This window comes from Leishmania panamensis, assembly GCF_000755165.1.
Source record: "Leishmania panamensis strain MHOM/PA/94/PSC-1 chromosome 35 sequence".
NCBI lineage: Eukaryota > Euglenozoa > Kinetoplastea > Trypanosomatida > Trypanosomatidae > Leishmania > Leishmania panamensis.
In genome coordinates this window covers 86,968-101,186 of record NC_025882.1, presented here as the reverse complement: position 1 = coordinate 101,186, position 14,219 = coordinate 86,968, and the positions used below count along the sequence as shown (strand labels likewise).

At 55.7% G+C, this 14,219-nt stretch overlaps 5 protein-coding genes across 5 annotated transcripts; all 5 read left to right on the top strand.

Annotated features, from left to right (window-relative positions):
• Positions 1-1,829: 1,829 nt before the first annotated feature.
• On the top strand, positions 1,830-3,854 carry LPMP_350390 (hypothetical protein; the record flags this gene model as incomplete). The annotated part of the gene is made up of 1 exon (XM_010704676.1): positions 1,830-3,854. One exon carries the CDS (start codon positions 1,830-1,832, stop codon positions 3,852-3,854), a length of 2,025 nt encoding a protein of 674 aa, XP_010702978.1.
• A 2,730-nt stretch (positions 3,855-6,584) lies between these two features.
• Positions 6,585-7,025, top strand: LPMP_350380 (hypothetical protein; the record flags this gene model as incomplete). The annotated part of the gene is made up of 1 exon (XM_010704675.1): positions 6,585-7,025. One exon carries the CDS (start codon positions 6,585-6,587, stop codon positions 7,023-7,025), a length of 441 nt encoding a protein of 146 aa, XP_010702977.1.
• Positions 7,026-7,553: 528 nt separating this feature from the next.
• LPMP_350370 (phosphatidylinositol-4-phosphate 5-kinase-like protein) lies at positions 7,554-8,924 on the top strand (the record flags this gene model as incomplete). Its single annotated transcript, XM_010704674.1, has 1 exon — positions 7,554-8,924. One exon carries the CDS (start codon positions 7,554-7,556, stop codon positions 8,922-8,924), a length of 1,371 nt encoding a protein of 456 aa, XP_010702976.1.
• A 1,161-nt stretch (positions 8,925-10,085) lies between these two features.
• LPMP_350360 (hypothetical protein) lies at positions 10,086-10,865 on the top strand (the record flags this gene model as incomplete). Its single annotated transcript, XM_010704673.1, has 1 exon — positions 10,086-10,865. The coding sequence occupies one exon, from the start codon at positions 10,086-10,088 to the stop codon at positions 10,863-10,865; it is 780 nt and encodes a 259-aa protein (XP_010702975.1).
• A 1,232-nt stretch (positions 10,866-12,097) lies between these two features.
• On the top strand, positions 12,098-13,609 carry LPMP_350350 (hypothetical protein; the record flags this gene model as incomplete). Its single annotated transcript, XM_010704672.1, has 1 exon — positions 12,098-13,609. The coding sequence occupies one exon, from the start codon at positions 12,098-12,100 to the stop codon at positions 13,607-13,609; it is 1,512 nt and encodes a 503-aa protein (XP_010702974.1).
• Between the last annotated feature and the right edge of the window lie 610 nt (positions 13,610-14,219).

Here is a 14,219-nt window from a genome sequence, read left to right as displayed (position 1 = left end):
CATCTCTCATTTTATTCCTCGCCATTTTCCTTTCTTTCTTTTCAATTCACGGCGTTCGTTCGACGCCCCTGTGGGGGCTCACTCCATCGACAGCGACGACCAAAAAGAGAGGAAAGGACGCACACCCGATATTCCTCGCTTACTTCCTCCCTTATACGTTGCTCCCGCTGCTGCTGCTGCTGCTGCTGCTGAGAAAATGGACTTTGAGGGGCTGTTAGCGAACGACGCGCTGCGCCCGCTGATGAGCGAGTTCGCGCTGCACCTAATGGACCACCCAGACACGGCTTACCTTATTTCTCGGTTACCGCCACCGAAGATTGCGATGCTCTACCACGCTGCGCTCCTGCGCTCCTCAACAACGGTGCCGCTTCAAGGCGAGTTTACGCACCGAACGGAGCGCCTGTGCGCTTCGGTGTTGGATGCCTACGCGCTTCGTGATGGTGGTGTGAAGGAGAGTGCACCAGGAATGCACGGCGCACGCATGCGGTCTGTTTGGCCAGTGGCCGCTGACGAGGCTCTTGGAGCAATGACTATCTGCCCGGTGCTCTGTCGGCGCCTTGCTGAGGCTGAAGACGAGTATCCTATGTTGGAGGAGGCACTCGCGGCAAGAGAGGCGCGGCTGCAGCACTGTATCGCGACGCTGGCCGCTGGCGTCTTCCCTGCCTCCACCACCACACCGTCCTCGTTATCACCTCCGTGATGTGGAGCGGGAGGGGAGGGGAGATTATGGCAGAGCTCTGCGAGTGTTTGCCCAGGGGTAGCGATCCTTTTTTTTTCAACTCGTCAACGACACTCTGTAGTACCGCTGCTGGGGCTGCACGTCAACCCCCCGTGCTGCTCATACTTGACGAAGAAGGTCCTGCTGGATCCTCGGTTTGCTATTTTTTTTTGTTTGAGGTTTTCTACGCCCCCCTCCCTTCTGCTACGATGCGCCGTTGTGGTGGCGATTAACTTTTCCTTTCCAGTATTTTCTTTTCCACATCGCGCCTTCAGTGCATTTTATCCACCCCCCCTCACTCCCCCTATGTGCCACTAGCGCTATTGAGGTGAAGAAGGAAAGTGATGGGGAGCATCATCATAGGAGGCGTGCGAAGAGAGACTGCTTACACCGACGTCCTCCTCCATCTCTTTCGCCACGCATCGTTCTCTCTTGCCTGCCTGCTGTTATAGTAATCCCCTAAGAATTCAAAGCGCCTACGAAACGGAATCGGCAAGAGAAAGCATGGTGGGATTAGGGAGTGCATGTTGGCCCCAGTGCCAGACAAGGGCAGTGTCCCTGTGTCTCGTTACAGTGAAAGAGGTGGCGCCTTGATGGAGCTGCAAGAACGTGATGTCGGCTGACTCTACTCCCAAAGAAAAAGAATGGTATAGTTAGTGGGACTTGTTTCCTGTTTCCCATGTTCCTCTTTGCGCCAGTATGCGCGTACGTACGATGCAGCGCACCACTCTCTCTTCTCTCCACTTTCCTCAACTTCTTTGGCAGTTCGTCGCTGTTTCGTATCGGTGGACTTCGCCTCTGCTCCTTCTTGCTTATTTTGCCTCTGCCCGATCCACTTCGCATCAGCTGCGCTGGAGTTTGTGCGTGTCTGCACGCTTTCTCACTCGCTGAGCATAGAAGAGCTTCTGGGCGATGTGCAGCCGCTGTGCACGCGGAATCGCCGTTGCCACCGACTTTTTTCGCTTTCTTAGCGTATCTCTTGCTGCTATTCTCTTTCCAAGGTGTGCGGCGCACATCTACTTTTACCCCTGTGGAGTCGTGTAGTTCCCTCCACACGCACGCCCACACACGTTGGCCTCTTCGTTTCGTACTTACACAGCGTCGTTTTGCCATGTCCTCAGACCGCGCCGAGAGCACGGCTGCTGGCGCTCCCCGCCAGCAGTCGTCAACAGCTTCTAGCGGGTCGTCAAATGCCAGCAGTACCAGCTCTGACGAGGTCAGCAGCACTCTCTCCAACAGCAGCAGCAGCAGCAGTAGCAGCAGCAGTAGCCACAGCAGCAGTTCCTCTGGGTTCGAATCATCTGATAGCGAGCGCCCTTCGTCCCCACCGCAGGGTCAAAACGCCGTTTCAGTAGGGAGAGCCGCGGCCACGCAACAGCCACAGCAGCAGCAGCAGCAGCAGCAGCGGCATGTGCAGCTGAATCCCGAATTGCGCTTTGAGAGGCCAGACAAGGAGTACATCCCACCACCGCCCCTCAAGGACATGCAGGACATGGCTAAGGTGCTGTTTTTCTTGAGTACCGATAAGAAGCGCTATCCGGATGGGCGCCACCGCACGCTGGATTACTTCCGTGCCGCGGTGGAGATGTTTGTGACGGAGGTACGGCAGGAGTACCAACGGCAGTATCAACAGGCGCAGCGCAGCGGTCGTGCGATGCAACGTTTAACATGGAAGAACTCGGGGGAACTGGCGATTTGCTTTGCCTGCTGCTGCGACAATGTGAAGCTGCTGTACGACAACCTCCAGCCCGGCCCCCTCAAACCTCTCTGGGATGCTTTTGTCGGCCAGCTTGCGCCGATGCTCATCGTTCAAAGTCGAGTGCCAGAGGCGATGCTGTCGTCCCAGACGTATCACATCAAGTACATGGACTGGGTTAAGGGCGGCACACGTTACGGTGGCGAGCAGTCGGCCGCGAATGTCCGTTTTCCCTCAGCATTGGACCGCCGTGTAAAGGTCGAAACGTACCTACGGAGCGGCGCAGGGTACAAGATCGAGGCTGTGCAGGTGGGGACGACATCCGCCGCGTCGGCGGCCGTCCCCGCTGGGGTGACGCCTCGTCCTCCGTTGGCTGCTGGTGCGGCTCCAGTGCAGGCTACAGAGACCCGAGCGCCATTCGCGGGGCGGTTACCCGGCACAGGTGCAGTGAAGTTGCCGGTCGTTCCTGGCGTCGGTGGACCTCGCCCGCCAGTGAAAGTGGCCATGAAGCACGTTAGCGGTGGTGTTGGGCCCGGCAGCGTGACGACTGCCACCGCTCCTCGACTCGCTTCCACAGGCGTGAAACAGATGCCGCCGGAGATGAAGCGTCTGTTTTGGTTGTCGGTACTGGCGCATGTGAAGGGCGGGGATGCGTCCCGGGCTTTTCCGGATGATCGACTGGAGGCCCTTCCCGGCCTTCTGCGACTGTGCGAGATGACAGAACACACGGAGGAGATGTGCATCTTGATGGACGTGCTGGCGGCCTCCAGCAGCAGCGTCCAGACAGTCTTTGAGCGCCTAGGCGGTCTTCTGTCGTTCCGCCGGTTCGCCTCCCACTTCATCCAGAGTGAAGAGGCAGAGCCACTCATGCAGCTTATCGAGCAACTCGCGCGGTGGCGTGTCGTGGCATGGGGCAGTACTTCTCAGCAGGCGTGGCAGACCGATATGAACCAACGGCGCACACGCGACCTGATGTGGCTCCGCACCCTGCCCCTCATCCCGGAGGCAAAGAGGCCGGCGTGGGGCGCGCTGCTGCTGGTGATGGAGCAACGGTACATTTTCAAGGCCCCGCGCCCTGATGACGCGGACATGGAGAATCCGCTAAAGCGGAGGCGGCCCGAGGGCGAGTCCGGCTACCTGCACGCTATGCTGAGTGACAACGTCGACATGCAAAGGTGGGTGGTGCCCCGAGTCAATGTGTTCTCCGCTGTTCGCCTACCAGTGGAGCTGCGTGTGCCGCCGCTGTGCACAAAGTTAGAGGAAGACACCGTGCGCTTCCTCAACTCCAAGCGCGACTATGCTGAGAAGATGCAGGTGGTATGGCGTGAGCGGCTAGAGAAGATTCTGAGCGCGCAGCCTCGTGCGCCGGGTGCAGCTGTCTCGGTGCCTCTCTGGTATGACCCGTACGCGCTACTGAGCGTGGCGTCTCCGCAACCATGAGAAAAAGCTGATTGGAGCGAGAACATCCAGCGGAGGAGCGTGGCACATCACGTCTGTCGGCGAGGATTGTGCTCTTGTGCGTATTAGGCGCTGATGCAGCACAAACGACTCATAGAGAGAAAGCGAGATTTCACAGAAGTACGCCCATGCGTGTACCCAAGAGGTGTTTCACGAAGCGAAAAAAAGAACGGCATCCCCCGTACCGCACCTGTGCATCGGTACCCAGGATCCAACCTCGAGCGCTGTCACGGGCTGCCGTGACGTCCGCGCGAGGTGATGTGCCTAACGAAGGGAGGGGGCATGTCATCGCTAGTCCGAAAGGCAAGTGGATGCCATCGGAGTGTTTCTCATTTTACGTCTTGGCATCACTTCGCGCGCCGTCGCCACAGACACTGTGTTCATTTGATCTCTGCTCGTCGCCAGTATGAACGTGGGATCTTACCCCCTTCCCGCGCACTAGAGAACCCTCTAAGGCACGTCATATTCTTCGAACCAGTGACGTCCTGTACTTCTCTCCCTGCACTCTTCATCCTTTTTTTAATGCTCTCTGGGCTCGATACTTTCCTTGTATAGAGTGACACACATCTAGAGAAGCACAGACATGTACAAGCAGCACAAGTGATTGTGGAAGTGAGACACCCGCTTGTGGTGGACTTATTCACGCTTTTTCTTGTCCAAACTTGTTGCACCGAGACGCGTATGTTGCCGGAAGTCCATAAGGGACTTTCTGTTGATGGTTGAAGGGTGATGCTTACCGCGAAGGCTGCCCTCTATTAGTGGATCGCTTTGCAGAAAATAAGCCCGAGAGCGTGTGATGTGAATGAAGCGTGGCAGTGGGGTGCTCTGTTGCGTGGAGGAAGCCCTATATTTTGTTCTCGCTTGCATTCATTGCTGAGTTTCGGTGTCACGGAGGAAGAGGGGAGTTTTTTTCCTTTCCAACTGGAAGAGAGAGCGGCGAGTTTTGACCCCCGTATGCACAAACACCCACACAAGCGAATGTGTGTGCATACGGATGTTGCGTGCGGCGGGCAGAGGCAGAGAGGATGATCATTTCATTTATGCGTTCTGTTTGAGCTGATTCCCTTCACTGAAGCACCTCAGGGACTTTTTTCTGGTCTACCTCCACTGATCTGCCGTTGTGTTAGGCGTTGTGTGCCTGTGCGTGGGCCTGTGGGCGAGCTTTGTGAAGTCGAAGTAGTGGTGACGCAATCGTGCAATGACGGCAGTTCTGCGAAGAGTACACGCGCGCTCAACGAGGATCGCAGCACCTCAGGCTCAGCCTTCCGCAAAGCGCGGCTCTCGCGGAGACGCACGCGTCCCCAGCCTCTGTCCCTTCAGAGACCTTGGGGTACCGTACTAGAGTTATGATTCGAACCTATCCATGCTTTCCGTGACCTTATCACTCATGAGCATACTGAGATACACAATTTAGTCATAGTTACAATGAACTCCTTGCTATGCACTGGAGAGGGAGTAGGGAGGAGCTGTGTGTGTCAAGTTGTACCTCCTCTCCTTCTCCACTGGATCGTGACTCGCTTTAGAGGGAAGCTGTGCGTGTGCACGCACACATCTGTTTTCTTTTTTGGGTGTTTGTGGTGCCTGGCAAAACGAGCGAAGAGCCATTTTGTTCGCTGTCAGGCTGTGAAAGGTGTCTTTAGGTCCTTGGCCGTGTCCTTTTCCATGCGTGGCAAAGTTATTCCGAGGCATCAAGATTTGCTGTGCATCTGTGCAGTGCTATCGCACATATTTTTTCTAGACAGTGCACTCTGTTGTGTGGCAGCTGCGCCATGATTCGAACCTATCCATGCTTTCCGTGACCTTATCACTCATGAGCATACTGAGATACACAATTTAGTCATAGTTACAATGAGCAGTGCCACCTCTGCTGACGACAGTACAGTGCTGTGAACGTCGATACGGTTGAATTACCTCTAAGCTCTTGCCGGAGACGGGTGAGGTGAGGTGCGGTGCAAGTCAGAGAGTACCGCTGCGCTTGCAGGACACCCTCAAAAGATATCTACAGGGAAATAAAGTAATAAATAGACGAAGACAACCCGCTCTCGTGACCTGTCGCGTCATGCTTTGCGAATCTAGTTTCCAGCTAGTGCAGCATCATTCAATGAATCACAGAGTGCATCTGACATGCCAGCGGCACTTTTGCCGAGCGTGCGGACTGTGCCCACTTTGTCACGAAGGGGCAACGCTCGATCAAAAGCGAAGACTTTCCTACGCGCGCACACCCATGCTGGGGATGGGTGTGAGACGGCGTCGCGCATGTCACCCATCTTGATCTTTTACTTTTATCCTGTCTCTTTATCGCCTACTGAGTCACGAGGCCCTTTCACTTTTGTATTTCATGTGTGCGGTGGCAAATAGTCTGCCTCTGGCTCTCCACACTCCTCCCCCGCCCTCCACTACGACCCATCGTGCACCAGCTAGACGGTGTATGCGTACCTCTTGACACGCCTTGAGCGACACGGCACTGCTCCAACGCTCAGCTGATTCCCCACGCCGATTTCTCTCTCAGCATTCATTTTGACACGGCAGCAGGTCAAGCTGGTGATTAACATTCTCTTGCAGCGTTCACACGAACTCTTTTTCATGTGAAAAATTAACTCGGTTTGGGCGGTGCACCACCAAACTCTGAAGTCGGCGGGCCTTCGCGCCTTCTCTCTGCCGTTTTTTTCCCTTTTGCCCTGTCCCTCTCCACTTCGTGTGTTCATCTCATCCATGGCAGACAACGATGGGGAACTGTCGAATGTCAATCCGGAGCTTTTGAGGCTCTGTGCCAACCCGGAGGACTGGCGCGAGCAGCGGCGTCGCGCCATGAAAGCAAAAATCTTTGGCAACGGTGCTCAGGTGGACTCCTCGGCTGCAGCGGAGACATACCTGCCGATGGACAGAACTGCTGGTCCGTCACCGTCATCCGCCCCGCAGCCATCTGTTTCCACGTACGCAGGCCAACAAGCTCCGGTGTCGAAGCAGGCGGCGGAGTCGTACATCCTTCAGCAGCTCCTGTCGCACAAACGTCACCGCGAGGAGACGAACACCCAGCAGGCAAGCGCACCTGCCAGGACACCTCAGCTGCATCCGCAGCAGCCGCCCCCAACTTCGCAGGGCCATGAACTTTCCTTGAAGGAGAAGCTGATGCGCAAGTACAGGAGAGACTGATGCCCGACGGGTGCGCCATCTCGTATGCAGGACTTCACGCATATTTTTGTAGATGTGTATCTCTGTAAGGTCATGCACCACCACTGCTGCGGCTAAGCAATACAAGAAGGAAAAGGAACCTAAAGGAGGATCGAGATAGAGACGCACCGACTTCCTATTTCACCCCTCTTAGATATGATGAGCTATCCACCAGGAGAGCACTTTGTTGCAGCTGTTGGTGCGCACGCAATGCTTGGCCAGTGAGGAAGGCCAATGCACTGTACTCTTTGTAGTTGGAAGGAGCTTTATCGTTTCAGATTTTTTTTTCTCTCCTGACGCGCCTGGTTATACCTTCCTGATGACCCTTAGTCGCTTTCTTTCTCACCCCACGAGTGCGTCGCTTGAAGCCCGTAGTCGCACCCACACATATTCACGACAGGGCTCGAGAGCTTCTTGGAGTCAAGCGCCCCTACAGTATCGTTTTTCTCTCCCCCTTTACTCCTCGAAACGCGCGCAGACCTACACGAGTCGTTACCCTGGCAGATCATCATGGGTCAAGTCGGCGGTACTGCGACGAGCGGCCGTGGGCTCACGGCGCCGCAGGTGGTGGCGGCGCTGAGGGTAACAGTAGAAGCGCAGCTGAAGAAAGCGGACGCAGCCGCACCATCCTCGCAGGCGGCGTCTTGTACTCGTGCCAGCCTAGCTGAGCACTCCAAGGCAATCAAGCCAGTGGACTGCTGCGCTGTCCAGCGACTCACCGTGCCATCGACGGACAGCAAGGGAAAGCGGGTGAAGGTACATGTCACTGAGTACGCTCCAAACGTGTTCTCCTTTCTTCGCCAGTTGGAGGGGGTGGCAGATTCACATTTCGCCGACGAGTGGTCGTTGCCTGAGGACTGCCTGAGGATGGAGCTAGGCGAGGGACGCTCTCAAGCGTTTTTCCTCAAATCAAAGACCATGGCGTTCATGTGTAAGACGATTTCAGTGGAGGAGGTTCGCGTTTTGCTCGATATCTTGCATGCTTACATGCAACACATTGCTGCTCATCCAGGGAGCCTCCTCATGCGTTTTTACATGCTTCTGAAAGTGTCAGTGCGGAAAGAAAAGGGATATATTTTGTGCTTCAACGACATCTTCGCGGCCGCCTCCGAGTTGCATGAAAAGTGGGACATCAAGGGTCGCATCCCGAAACCCGGCAAGTCCTTCCGCAACCCGGACTTCCTTCGCCGCGGCAGCGAACTCAATCTGCACCTCATTGAGGCCCAAAAGAAACGCAACGGGATTGTCAAACCCGTGACCGATGCGTCTGAGAAGCTCTACGACAGGGAGGATGGAGTCGTTGTGAAGGGGGCCAAGGGCGCGCAAAGTCCGCCCACACTGCACGACAAGGACCTGACACGGCTCTTCCTGTTACCACAGAACACACGCAAGCGACTTCTGGAGCAGCTGCTCCGCGACTATGACTTTCTTAATAGTGCGGGGATGATGGACTACTCGCTGCTCATCGGCGTCACCTATCACGAGAACAAAGCACCGCAGTCAGGGAGGCATTGTATCAGTGATAGGATGAGCAATTCAGCTCAGCACGACGCCGCATCTGCATCATCTTGGGCCGAGGTGCGGCCTGCCTCCCTTGCAAAGGACAGTCACCTGTCCGACAAGAAGACGAGTCATTCCATGACACCGCCAGGGTTTGCAAATGGCGTGCGCAGCTTTTGCGATCAGGAAATCTACTATGTTGGCATAATCGATGTGCTCACTACGTACACGATGAAGAAAAAGGGCGCCAACTTCTTCAAGTCATTTCTCTGGGAACAAGATATGCTGTCCACTATCCCACCCGACTACTACGCGCGTCGCCTCACATCGTTCACAGAGCTGATTTTCCCAGACGCGAGTGAGGAGTCGCGCGACAGGTAATCATCGCTTCTTTTTTTGTTTGTTTGTTTGTTTTTATTGAATGAAGCCGCGGAGTGTGGCCAAGCGCTATCATAGGGGAGGAGGTGCTGTATCTGCAATGTATCCGGCGCCCTACGGACTCCTCCTTTTTCACGCCGACTCTGAAACCGCTTGTCGCTGATCTGTGGCATTTGCTGAGTGCTTCTGCTTGTATATATGTGTGTGTATGTGTGCTTGTGCGTGTGCTCCCGTCTCCCTTCTCCAGCAGTCCTCCACTTTTTGGTCGTCTCTCTCCGTCTTCCCTTGGCGCCATATGGATGTGTGCTTGAGGGTGAGGAGTTCTCCACCACGACCCACTTAGCCTCTCTTCCTCCTCTCCCCTTCGAAACCCCAAACCGCGAACCGCATGTGCCATTCACATGCACCTCGTCGTATTCCCTCCTTCCCTTTCTCGTGCTCTTGTAATGTCGTACTGCAAGGGGTATTACGGCTGCCGTGTGTGGGCTGACTGCTCGAACTCTGAGTGGGGCTGGACTCCGTTCCTTAATGCGTGTTCGCCGAACAAGAGACGCAGTGCTCCTACGTGTTCACATGTACCACTTGTGTTTTGTAGAGGCAGTATTTCATCTACCCGATTCTCTGTACCTCCTCTCTCTTTTCCTTCTCGAAAACTTACACCCATGCTCCACTCTTCATTTCTCCAACTCTCTCTCTCGTATGTTTACGCCAGTCTTCTTCGTGAAACTGTCTCTCGTTTCCCTTCTTCCCTCCACTTTCCTCCCAATCGATTCACCGTCGACCGTCGTATCCCTTTCTCTCTTGAAGAGGAACTCAGTTTCGCTTTTTTTTTTTGACCTCCTCACTGCTGCTTCACGCGTTCTCGTGGTGAGACCATTTGGTGTGGCGGCTTCTCGTGGCGTGTTTCTCTCCGTGTGCCTCACGTGGGGGTCTATCGCAGTGCTCTTCTGGTCGTTTCAAAGCCTGGCGCACATAAACACTCCACACGGTCCAGTACCGAAGATACACCGCCGCAACACACGCGTCACACACACACACACACACACGGCGACGCGGTCGTACTCACCGAAGTTTTCGCTTTCTTGAATTCTACACCACTCGTTCTTTTTCATCGCCTCTCGTGTCTTGTCGCCCCCCCTCTTCTTCCCTGGGTCTGCTCGAACAATGGCGGCTGAGCAAAACATTCTGTTAGACCCCAGCATCCGGGACTGGGTGCTATTGCCTTTGATTGTGATAGTCCTGTTCATGGGGGTGCTGCGCCACTACGCCGGCATCCTCATGAACTCCTCCTCCAAGCCAGATATGGTTCGCATCTGCAACGTGAACATTCAGAATTACGGCCGCCTACTACTCAGTGGCGGTGCTGTACTGTCGCCTGAGTCCTTCAAGCACCGGGCGGAGCACATGCTGAATGGCATGCTGAAGAAGAAGGTGGATCCGGTCAACCCGATGGAGATGATGAACGACCCGAACCTCATGTCGGGTTTACTGAAGAACCAGTTCATGATGATGGTGCCGAACATTGGTATGATGATGCTGGTCTCATACTTCTTCTCCGGCTTTGTGGTCGCCAAGTTTCCGTTTCCCTTGTCGCACCGCTTTCGGGAGATGATGCAGCGCGGACTCGAGATCGATGTGCTGAACTGCAACTACGTCACCTCCCTCAGTCTCTACTTCCTTATCATGTCCGGCAACCAGGGTCTGCTGCAGCTGCTGCTCGGTGAGGATGTCGAGGCGGAAGGGACTAGTGCAATGATCATGCAGCAGATGCCGCAAGCCCCGGCTCAGCCGGTGGACTTCGCCAAGGTGTTTAAGCAGATTGCTGACGAGTTGGAATTTGTGAAGGACCGCCACCGGTGGGCCTACGGAAACGCCGCGGACGTTCTTCTGAAGAAGTGGCGCTCGCAGAAGCGCGCGAAGAGCGCGGCGGTGAAGCGCAGATAGGCGGTTGAACAGCTATGAAGGCAGGAAAAGAGAGTAATACAGACTTCTTTTCCTTTCCCTGCGATCCCACTCTGCTTCCCTCGTCTCTTTCCCTCTCTTATGTGCTTACCTCCTAAGCGGTAGAGAGTGGAGGGCCTTGGACGAAGCAGAGTTGGAAAGGCATGTGCATGCGTGCATGTGTTTGCCCCCCTGGTGATGGGATGAATGCACAAGTTGTCGTTTCCTTTGTTCACTGTCTGTGTGCATGTATGCTTTGTGCCTCCATCGCTCGTGCTTGTGGAGGTGATTGTTGTTCGCTCCTTCCTTCTCCCCGCACCATCTCTGTTCGTCTGCAAGCAAGTCTGGAGGGGTGGCGGAGGTGTTTTGGCTTGGGGGTGAGAGAGAACGACAGGCTGAGGCAGGATGTGAGGATGGGGACGCTTGCTGTGATTCTCGTCTGACCTTGCCATACCTGGCTCTATCGATACCACCACCCACTCACGCTCAACCTGCACTGTCGGTGCTGCCGTTCTCCCGCTGTGTGCACTTTTCATTTTGTTGTCGTTCACGATTTTCTCGTTGTGTAATGCAAAACATGAGTAACGCTCCGACGCCTGACTCGCATGGGCTCTTCGGTGCAGCAGCATAAGCAACACCCGTTGTGGGCTGAGAGAGTGACGGCGTCCCTTGACCACGCAGCGCATCGGCGCGTGTGCGATGCCACAGCGCTGCATGCAGTCACGCCCAGGTACGTGAACCATATATTCCTCATATCCGCGGGGTAGTCGCAGCGCTGGTGCGGACGATGATGTATCCGACTCGAAAGCGACTCTCTACTGCTGAATGCCATCTCTACGAGCTACACGTCGTCATATGTGCGTGGCTGTGTAGGTCTGCTGTCTCTAGTGCGTCTATCCTTCTCCTCTCTCCTTCTTTACCCCCTTTCTTCACTACTCACCACCTCAAAGGGAGGGGGGAGAGGAGACTTCATTTGATTCTCGGTCGCGTCGTGCAAGAAAGTTTTGTAACCGCAAGCGCTTGAGTCGCTTCTTCGCTGCTTCCAAAACACGTACGCCAACGCACAGGGACGTGCGTACATCACTGTGTGCCGGCATTATGTCCATGCTCGTTGTTCGCTTTGTTTCATCTCTTCTCTACTTTCACCCTCACCTGCTCGCGCGGACCTTCTTGCCGTTAATGTAGATTTGCATGTCGATTCACCCCTTCCGTGTTACCCTGCTCCCTACCCAGCAATGCAGAAGCGGCGTACTGCGTCAGCGACGGTGCTTCCACAGGAGGTGGTGGTGCCGCATCCTCCAATGTCGGGGACTTCAGCGGCAGCACCACGCCATCGCAGTTACCAAGCGAACACCACCGCGAGTAGCCGCCCGCGGCATGTTTCGCTCAACCCGCCGAGGCACGTGCCGAGGTGCATTTTTACTGCACCCACCTCTGTCCCGTGGGCTTGCACCCTGCGCCGCTCTGACGACATCTTTGCAACCATATCGCGCAGCCGACAGCGCCATCCAAGGAAGGCGGGTGGGGAGGACTCTTTGCCACTGGTGAAATCTTCCGCGGTCCCTTCCGCAGACGAGGTGAAGTCCCTCGCGGTGCACTGCGTGCCGTTTGGAGAAAAGAAGCTCAGCATGGAAGTAGGTGAGGATTCGTCGCACCTCAACGGTCTCTTTGATGGCGGCTTGTCAAGCTCCACGCTCGTTGCGTGGCCTCCGAAGGAGCCGCGGCGTCTGTCGAGTCAGCTGGGCCGCTCACTGAGGCTAAAACTCGACACCGCCGCTATCGAAGAGGAGCTTGGGTGTTCGACCAATTCGCCGCTAGAAAACACTGTGAGCCTCACGGACTCGCAGCTGGTCAAGTTCGCCGCGTACGACACCCTGCGCCTTCTTTTCCTTCCCATCTGGAAGCTCTACCGTTTTCACAAGCAGATGGTGCAGACGATGGCGATTGTGGCCAAGTACGCGCATCCCAAGATCTTCCAGCGGCGGCAGCGTTGCAGCGAACGGGCTCCTGACACAATTCTTCCCAAGCTTCGGATTCCACACACGAAGCTGCGCTGGGCCGCTTATTTCCTAGAAACGCAAGCGGTGTGCATTCAGAGTGCATTCCGGCGCCACCGTGCCCGCGTGCAGGCCGTGGTGGAGCTCAATTACCGCAAAGTGCGTCGAGATGTAGAAGAGGCGTACTGGGCGACCGTGGTGGCACAGCGTGAGGCTGAGCTCACCCAGCAGCAATACCCCTTTAACGTCCTGTCAAATGCCGTGCGACAAGTGATTGAGGCGAGTGCCGAGTCGAAGATGCGCACTGACACCACTACCCACCGCACCAACCTTCTCAGCCTCGCCGCCAACTCGACGCCTGCTACAGAGGCTCCCAGCTACGAGCTGGACGTCTACAACTTCTTCATGATCGGCCGACTGCCCGAGTCGCTGCTCCGGTTCGAGACGACCTCCGCTGTGTTTGCGCAACTTAGGCGGTCTGCTGCGCGAGCGCACTTGATAGACGATTTCTCGTCGACACGGGCTCGGCGTTCGGCCAAGGAAGAGCTTCGGAAACTGAACGACATTCCATCGACACACAAGCCTGTTGTGTGCAGAAGAAAGTGCCATGCGCAGCTGCCGCACTTCCTGCCGGAGAGCGTGTACGTCGCTATTCTCAACAACACTTGTTACATGACGAGCCTCATGCGCGACGATCGCATGTTGCGGGCTCACCTACACCAACAGAAGCATCCTTTGGAACCGTACTGAACACCGTAGATTTTTAAAGCCTTTGTGCCTGGAGACTGCCCATTGTCACCCCCTAATTGATCTCCCTTTTCAACTCTATCGCTGTGCAATGCAACAGAGGTCCCGCCTTTACGTTCCTCCGTGCCTTGCCGCCTCTCCCTCGCTTGCGCATTTCGTGCGTTTTGTGCTCTTGGAGTTTCCTTGCACGTATACGACACCGCACGGAGACGAGCGCGCTCTCTCTCTGATTGTTGAAGGTAGCGCTTGCCTCTCCTCTTCTCCTTCCGCCGCAGTGTTGTTGTGCACGGCACGCAAGCCCTGCCGCTCTTCGAGTTGTGGGGAGGGGGAGAGGAGGCCGGTATCCCGTATCAGGGAGGGGGTATGGGGCTCATCATTCTGATGGTGTGAGTGATATGATGCGCGTTGCTGAGTGAGAGCGCAAGTGCGGACATGGGCACCAATCGGCGGTGATGGGCGAACGTCTCTCTCCATCGCATGGGGTAGTTTTTGCCCCCCCTTTTTAGTGACCGATAATTTTCTCACCTGTGTGTAGATTGCCACGCACATCGGAGCCGGGAACAGTGGTTTGCGGCGGTGTCGCGGTGCCTCCCTTTACTCGTACTCCAACACC